The sequence below is a fragment of the Engraulis encrasicolus genome, chromosome 10 (assembly GCF_034702125.1).
Source record: "Engraulis encrasicolus isolate BLACKSEA-1 chromosome 10, IST_EnEncr_1.0, whole genome shotgun sequence".
Classification (NCBI taxonomy): Eukaryota; Metazoa; Chordata; class Actinopteri; order Clupeiformes; family Engraulidae; genus Engraulis; species Engraulis encrasicolus.
This window is the reverse complement of record NC_085866.1, coordinates 53,149,092-53,158,172: the sequence shown is the minus strand read 5'-3', so window position 1 is coordinate 53,158,172 and position 9,081 is coordinate 53,149,092. Positions and strand designations below refer to the sequence as shown.

The window sequence follows — 9,081 nt, the reverse complement described above, 5'->3', positions numbered from 1 at the left end:
GTGTGTGTGTCACACTGGTGTAGACCGGCATCAGCACTGCTCTGCTCATTGGGGCTCTCTGTGTGTGTGTGTGTGTGTGTGTGTGTGTGTGTGTGTGTGTGTGTGTGTGTGTGTGTGTGTGTGTGTGTGTGTGTGTGTGTGTGTGTGTGTGTGTGTGTGTGTGTACAGGAGTGTCTGGTTACAGCTAGGCATCCAGGGGCTGCCCCTAGCATGCTGGGTCCATATTGGGCAGTGGTCGGAATGCAGGCAAACGATACGATGCCCTGCTCTTTCTCCAATTACCCCTCTGCTCAGATCTACTGCCACCCGTTGCCACCCCCAGTGCTCAGTTCTCCTGCCCCCCACCCTCTGCTAGGATGATTTGACTTTCGAGATTGGAGCAACACAATATGTGCAAAGGTATCTTAACTTTCTCCATTTCATTCAGTGTAATATTGATGTTGCACAGTCATATGACTGGTAAATAACAAAACTTTTATTTTGAAGAAGTGAAGTAGAGCATGTGCCCCCCAGGACGGCATGCCCCGCCCCTCCAATGTACGTATACCCCAGTGTACCCCCGAGTCCATGGGGTGTACTGTACTAAACATAACAGAACAGGCCATTCAGTCAACGTTACTGCTGCTTTGGCCTGTGTACCCACTGAGCTGAATGAGCTGCTATTTATGGTCATTTTATTCATTTATCCGTTCTTATCAACATTAAATTCAATTTGATTCGATTAGAGTCAGTTTAATTGTCATTACACTGCCATTACTCATTCATTGTTATGGCACATGTATAAAGTAAGAGCACTGCAGCCGGACGGACAGACAGACAGACAGACAGACAGGGCCACTGCAATACCTGAGCCAACGCACCCCCATGGGGGGAAGGTAATTGTCTGGGGTCACACTATAGGCATTTGGCACTAAAGTTTTCCAAAGGCGTTTAAATGGCTTAACATCACACAGTATAATGGGCAGTAGTTTTAATGTAATAACGTGTGCATTAAGCATGCCTGCACTGCACCGGACACTGGTACATATACATATAATACTTGTAACAAAGATCAGGCTGAATATTTCTGTGGCTCATTTGTGCATGATTTGGTCTGGCTGACTGGGTTACAGTGATGACACACTGGAGTAATTATCATCATCAATGTCTGGGACAGGAATAGGAAAAAGGTTACAAGGGATACTTCATTGAACAAACACAAAAAAACGCACACACGCCAGAGCGTTTCTTCATTTGAGAAACATTTATTTGAACAACAGCAAAACAACGAAAAGTCTGCTTTCTCGATACAGTCAGCTGACACACTCGATGGGGACTGTCACCATTTTGGCGTCTCCTCAAAGTCTACATGCATACTAGTTGGACTATGGCAATTTAGTAAAAGCATAACAAAAACAAAAATGACATAAAATGTTTTTTGCACGACATTATCAATGGTAAGGTTGTACTGTGTTCTTCCCGTGTACTTGTGAGAGTGTGTTTGGTTCATCTTGACTAGTTTTGGTACAGGTGGTGGTGGTATTGATAGTGGTCATGTTGACATGTTGACTGGGCAAGCGGTGGCAATGATATGACATGCTGTAGGAGTTACAACACTGTTCACAGGGAACTTAACAAGAAAACAAGCCAACAATGACCTAGTATAACATGGAAATAAAGTAAAAGAAATTAAATTAACAACACAAAACAAGACACATAAATGTCACACCTAAAAATGTCCCTTGTAAATGTAATGCCAGAAAAAAAATTAAATATTATCAATCAAATCTATAATATAACATTCTACCCTGAAACTATGAACAACAAGTAGATGTTTGCAGCAATGTTAAATGTGTTTGACATCTTGCAAAACAAAAAAATCATCAGGGAGTGTTAATGTGTGATGATAATATTGTTATTTTAATAGATCATTTCAAAAATATAAGTCTCTAGTGACGAGTTATCTAAAAGCTACTGTATATCTCTTGCCTTCACTGATTGTCGGTTTCTTCATTTTCCGCACTCACGCAGACAACATAAACACTTGTACGACTAAAGAAAAAAAATAGAGGAAAGAAAGACAGTCGGGGAAGTGCAACAAAGCACGCACACACAATCATACGAGGGAGAAGAAACTCGGCGCTAAAGCCATTACACATAACTTCCATTCGACATGTTTAAATATCATAGAGATTCACACACCACTACTTGCAGCACATACAGGAAACAAACTCATAAAGGGTTGCCATGAGGGTTCCTATTGTGTGTACTTTAAAAAATAGACAACAATGTTTATTTGTTTTTGAGCACACAGGAAATGGATCAATTACTCCTCAAACCACAGATTCTCGACTGTAGCGCTGTAGAATCTTTGCTTTGATATGGAATGAGGATTCCCATAAAAGGGCGTGATGCCATTCTCTCCCATGGTACCCCATACATACCGGTACATACATACAGCACATGCATGCACACACACAAAAGCACTCAGACTCACAAGATGCACACATACAATTTCACATCAATTTCGTTAAGATTACTTTTTCCTAAAGCCTTACGCTTATGCATCTAAACGATACATCTTCCACTCACTTTTCAGTCTGTCTGAATTTTGCCCACAATGAGAAACCTGACTACTGTGTCTGTTTCGGAAATGACACACTTAGTTGAAGTGAATGCTAAATACTTGTTTATATGCACCACAGCAAGTATTCTTTACAGCGCAACAGCTTAAGTTAACACGGAATAAAAGAGTTGGAGATATTTGGTCGATGGAAGGGTGAGCACTGATGCTTAAGGAAGCAGAGAACATTGATCACAGCACAGAACACACACACACACACACAACAGTGGCCAATACGATAGGCCTACATGTATCTCCACAATGGCGCAAGAACACACAAACACACACACACAAACACACACTTTATTTCAGGGCCAGTTGGAGGCCATTCTTTGTGGCGAGTTGAAAAGCACCATTTCTACCTGCCCGTGTCTACAGGAAGCACATTGTTCACATGGTAACTGAGGAACACCTGTTGGCATGGCAACAGATGAGAAGCAAGTGCATGCTTGCATACAGTGGCATCCCCCACTCACCGTCTCCCCCTCTGTCTTCCTCCAAACTCACTTTTGTATCACAGCAAGACTGTGGGCAAAGAGCCCACCATGTGCAAACAAAGCCTGACAGAAACCACAAAGACAGGCAGCTAGTGGTCTTGTGCATCATCATACCATTGCAGTGCCACAACCAAGCAACGTGCTCCTAACTGCAGCTGCTGTCAAATCTGTATGTGCTCTTCTTCATTAGAACCACTTTCAAGTCAAGTTTTGGTTACTGGGACGACTGTAGCTCTACGAGGCCACAGCTCGTCAACAGATGCTCGACCTCATCAGTCACAGCAGCCAGCGTTGGTTAGGTCAACATGATTTCTCTAGAAAACTTTGAAAATACAGTTGAATGTCTGCACACCTGCTCCTGATGCACTTTTAAGAAAGCAAAACAGGAGGACATTCAACTTTATTTTCATAGCTGTCTGACCCTTTTGTCCTACACCTGCGTCTTGGATGTGTGCACCACACTACTTGACTTGAAACCAACAAAGTGCACACAAAAGCGCTGTGATTCAAAACTGAAGACAAATTTTGCGACGAAAGGTGAAACGTCTTCCAACTGTAGATGCAAAGAAGTCCTGTTGCTTATAACTAAATACTTTTGACCAAAAAAGTATTCCCACAGTAGGCCCACATCCACAGTGACTAATGCAGTTCGAGTAGGCTGCTGTGCATTCCTGCAGAATATTGGGGGCACAGAGGGGGTGACCTCCACCCTATAACATCAAATGTCATGCACAGAGCATGAGAGGGTAAGTTGGGATGTGTGTGTACTGTGTGAAAGGGCTAGTTGAGGTGTGTACAGTATGTGTACTGCGAGTGGACTACTGAGTGTGTGTGTGTGTTGTATGTGTGCATGTGTTTGTGTATGTGTGCTGAACGATGGTCAGCATGTAGATATCCAGTATATCCTCCATATGATCCAGAAGAATACAGCCCTCACATGCCTGACATACCTCATCCAGCCAGCCAGGCACACTGGCCTCTTTCCCCCTCATGCCCAACACAGCCACACAGCTCCCCCACACATGCTAGTGTATAGACCCAATCCAGCCCAGACATACAGCCAGGCACACAGACGGGGGTGGGGGGGTTGCAGTGGTATGTTGTCCCGGGCCCAAGGTGATAGGGGGCTTAGAACTAGGTCCCATTACATTGTAGAATATATTGGGTAGGAGGCCCTTTCAGATTACGTTGTCCTGGGCCCTGCGAAAGCTGTCAGCGGCCGTGCATACAGCTCCCCCATACATGCTATTAACGCGACCCAGGGACACAGCTCCCCGCTCCCCCACACACACGCCTTCCCTGACCCACTTACTGTACCCCGCGTGGAAAAGCACTGCGTTGGTGGAGTGCAAGACTGTAAAAACTGTACACGGTGTGGTTGGGTGTATGTGTGCATTTGTGTGTGTGCACGCTTTCAAGGAAGAACCAAGTTAGACGAGCACATTTAGCTGTATGCTACAGGCTGTTATAGCTTCCCAGGCTGTACATTTCATAACAGAGGAAAGTCAGTGTGTGTGTGTGTGTGTGTGTGTGTGTGTGTGTGTGTGTGTGTGTGTGTGTGTGTGTGTGTGTGTGTGTGTGTGTGTGTGTGTGTGTGTAGATACAAGTAGGGCACTACTATGCCTGAGCCACAACACACTAGCCGATTGAGTGCTCTGAACAGCTGAATACATGCATCTCTGGAGCACATCTATACTCCTATAGCACATATTGATAGCTTCCATTTCATGCACTGAGAAGGAATGACCGCTACGGGAGGTGATGAGTTGAGGATCAAATGGATTGCTTTACGTTTCTTCAACACACACACACGCGGCGCGCATGCACACACTCACACACAAGCACACACACACACTTTGTTTCTTCATGTCAGGGACTCTATGGGTATCTGCTAAGACCAAGTGGATGACAGACTAATTCCAGCCTCACTTTGAGGGCTATTTGGACAAGACCTTGTGTGAACTGCTTTTGTGCGCTCCTTCACTTACGTATTACTGTCTTTCAAGAGCAAAAAAAGTGGCTTCTTTCCTTCAAAATATGGTAAGTAAAATATACAATGCAAAGAGCCAGTTTTACTTTATTTGTGAGTTTTTGTGAGTTTTGTAACCAGAAGCGTAAAAAAATATGAAGATGTGCTGTATGTTTTGCAGTCTGTCCATTATGCCATTATGAGACTACAAAGCACAGTGACCCCCACTGTATCATGGTCTCTCCACTTTATCAATCCCCTTTGGTTGTTTTTACCCCCTTAATACAACTGTATGCATGTAACATGTTATGTCACTATGCATACATAAGAAAAGTTTGTCAGAGGACTACCACAATACAATTTGTTTGAAAGAAATGCACAAGAGGTTTTGTATTTCAACTGTGCAGACGGAGTATTTTAAGGCGTAAACTACAACTACAAAAATAAAATGTGTTTCTAACAACTTGCTAACAACAGTTGCTAACAACTTACGTATTTCCGTCTAACTGACTTAACATGACCTGGCTGAATGAGAATCTTCACAGACACCAATGGCCTCTGAACAGCACTGTATTGCACTGTAGAGGGGGGGGGGGACCACAATAGACAGGGGATCACTGGAATGAGGTCACATATCAGCTATGCCTTCATAATTACCATCAATTATCATCATGATTATGATCAGTCATCACTATCATTCCTTCTAATTCCGTGTACATGTGAGTGTACAGTAAATGGCTCATGAAGCTAAAGCTTCTGATCAGTCATCTTCATTGTAATATAATTAACATGGTGGCTATTAGTATAACATCATTAGCCCAATCAGCTGGTGAGGGGCCTGATTCCATCAAAGACACACATATACAGTGGGACTATTAGAGTGGGTTGGAGAGATAGACAGGGATCTGATAGTACATGTGGATCACACACAAGTTCCATCTCCTATGGTGCACTTGGAGATGGCACCACAGAGAAGAGAGAGAGAGAGAGAGAGAGAGAAAAGAAATATGGAAATAAACATCACAAGAGACTAATAACAATACTGATACAACAAAAGAAGGATAAAGCATAAATATTAAAAATACAATTAAAAATTGTAAAATTAAATACTACATTCTAAAAAGAAAAACCTTGACTTACTGAGTTATACAGGGATGTATGTATACACAGTGTGTCTGCATGTGCGTGTACGGTACATGTAAGAGTGTGTGTCTAAGTGTGTGTACGTGTGTACGTGTGTAAGTGTGTGTGTATGTGTGTATGTGTGTATGTGTGCATGTGTGTGTGCTAAAAGGGTTGACAGCAGGATGTGGATTAACAGGAGGTAAAAGGTTAAAAAAAGGAAACAAATAAAACACCTCTCCTTTTTTATCCTTCAAAAGAAGCCGCCGATATGTTCGCACTCTCCGTGCGGAGGCCGATGAAGAGGAAGAGGCAGAGGAAGACGAAACAGAAGATTACTTGGCATCCCGACTCCAGAGCTCCCGCCTCACATCTCCCATCCCCCTCCTCACAGCCAGCAGGCGCATGAACGCTCGCGTCCCTAGAGTCTGATTGGACAGATCCTTCCTGTTCTAGTTCTAGAACCCCACAGCAGGGGATCGTGGGTAGGGGGAGGAGAGAGGGGATCAATATGAGGAAGGGCGGTTTGGTTTTTTGAGGTGTCTTGGGCTGGGGAGACAGGGTCGGGTGGGTGTACGGTGTGTTAAGGGGGTCTTGGAGTGGTTCATGGGAGGGAGTGGCGTGTGGGCTGTGGGTTGGCTATGGGCTAAAGGTTCTAGAGTGTTGCGTAGGGGTTCTAGAAGGGTACTGCCGGGGTTCTAGTTGTAGCCTGTGTCGGTCCGGTAGCTGTGGTGGCTGTCTGAAGTGAGCGTGGTCGTCTCTGTGGCCGAGGACGGTTGCATCACGATGGGGCTCGTGCCATCTGAAACACACAACATTACAGTACATTATTACATTACATTACACTTAGCTGACGCTTTCATTTTATTCAAAGCGACTTAAAACTATTACTTTTCAGGGTATTGGTACAGTCCCTGGAACAATGTTGGGTTAGGTGCCTTGCTCAAGGGCATTTCAGCCATGGATGGAGATGTAGGGAGAGGTCAGGGAGATTCGAACCGGCAACCCCTAGATTGAAAGAGCAACTCACTAGGCCACGGCTGCCCCATTCATTACATTACACCAGTCGTTCCTAAACATTTTCTGCCAGGACCCCCTTTTGCACCTGAGAATATTTTCACTGCAGCCATGGGTGGAGGTGTAGGGAGAGGTCAATTGGGATTCGAACCTACAATCCCCCGATTGAAAGAACAACTCCCTAACCACTGCGCCCCATACATAACGAATCACGTGATCAGGCTCTTACGGAAGTATAAGCAAGGTGTCCTGTATGTGGAAGCTCGTTTTTTGGGTTCCAGATAGAGACGGATGACCCTGCTCTTTGAGCACCTTGATCTTAAGTTGAAGGACAATAGCAGAGAAGAGTTAAGGCTGATGTCTCCTTGTGTGAGGAGATGGGCAGGTCGGATGAAAAAACATCAAGGCTGTGTGTGTGTGAGTGTGTTTGAGTGTGTGTGAGAGTGTTTGTGTATGTGTGTGTGTGAGAGTGTGTGTGTGTGTGTGTGTGTGCTCACCCCTCTCCTCTGACTGCATCTGTGCCTCCAGGTCGTCTGGTGAGGGGTCTGTGTGTGTCTGTGTGTGTGTGTCTGTGAATGTGTGTGTGAGCGTGCGTGCGTGCATGCTCACCCCTGTCCTCTGTCTGCATCTGTGCCTCCAGGTCCTCTGGGGAGACGTAGAACTCGGGCTCCATGTCTGGCGGTGGCCGCGGTTTGCACTTCCCACAGCAGCAGTTACAGCAGCAGCACAGGCAACAGCAGCAGTAGCAGCCGGTGGCCACGCCGCAGAACAGGAACAAGGCCTGCAGGGGGAGCCAAACACAACATAATCTTACATTACATTGTATTTATTTTATTCTTTATTTAGCCAGGAGTGTACCATTGCCAGGGAGTCCTGGTCAAAATATGCTAATATATATGACATTTTGACATGACAGTATGCATTGTGTCTGTTGTAGCAGTATTAAATCAGCTGATGAAAATGACAACAGCAGTGGCAGTAACAGAACTGCGACAAGGCCTCCAGGTGGCGCCAGACACAATATCTGCATGTATATTGTACACACATCATTTTTCCAGTTACTTATTAGCACAGCTGATGGATATAAGAATGGCGGTTGCGGCTTGTGGCCAGGATGCAGAAGAGGAAGAAGGCCAAGGGAGGGCGCCAGACACACATGACTCATTTCACACAGAGCATGACTCTCCTGAGCACCCCTGTATCAACACTGTAAAACATTGCAAGCCAGTTAAATGTACAAAAGTAACTTGCCCTGCTGCCTGAAGTTTTTAAGTTCACTCAACTTGAGATTTTGATTTCACAAATGACACAAATATAAGCCTCAAGTTGAGTTAACTTACAAACTTAAGGCAGCAGGGCAACTTACTTTTTAAAGTTCAACTGGCTTGCAATGTACAGCGCACCTTGAGGACAGTCCTTCGCCCCCATGTGCCCACTTTGTCCTTGCTCCTGTACCTCCAGATTCCTCCTATGTTAGTCACCCCCCGTTCCTTCCATCCTCATACCCACCTCGCCCTCTCAGCCTCTCCCATCACCCTAGGCACATTTTGGCTGACACACACTCAGAGACACACACGGCACCCTTCCATACTGTACCTTAGCCCACCAGCTAGGGAGCATGAAGTGAAATGGTAAATGGACAGCATTTATTTTATATAGCCCATTTAAACCAACTCTACCAACTGAGTCACCACCGCCCTCACAGTAAGTAGTAAGTATTTGTTGACATTTTCCTCCCAAAACTGCTCTACCACATAGAGCACCAGACTGCCATGTACACCTGTACCCACATGCACACAGGACACGTATGCATGCAGGCGGCTCCGGATCACCGTACCTTAGCCCACCAACTGGACAGTACGAAGTAGGTGTTG

General features: G+C 45.0%; 1 protein-coding gene across 2 annotated transcripts in view; it reads right to left on the bottom strand.

Annotated features, from left to right (window-relative positions):
- Positions 1–5,158: 5,158 nt before the first annotated feature.
- The window catches only part of dnajc5ab (DnaJ (Hsp40) homolog, subfamily C, member 5ab), a 32,132-nt gene continuing 28,209 nt past the window's right edge, over positions 5,159–9,081 (bottom strand). For both annotated transcript variants that reach the window (XM_063209321.1, XM_063209320.1), the window contains exons 3-5: positions 9,045–9,081; positions 7,817–7,988; positions 5,159–6,992 (exon numbers count right to left, since the gene is read on the bottom strand). The exon at positions 9,045–9,081 is cut by the window's right edge and continues 177 nt beyond it. In XM_063209321.1, coding sequence (XP_063065391.1) covers positions 6,889–6,992; positions 7,817–7,988; positions 9,045–9,081 — 313 coding nt within the window. In that variant the 3' untranslated portion in view covers positions 5,159–6,888. The remainder of the gene's footprint in view (positions 6,993–7,816; positions 7,989–9,044) is intronic.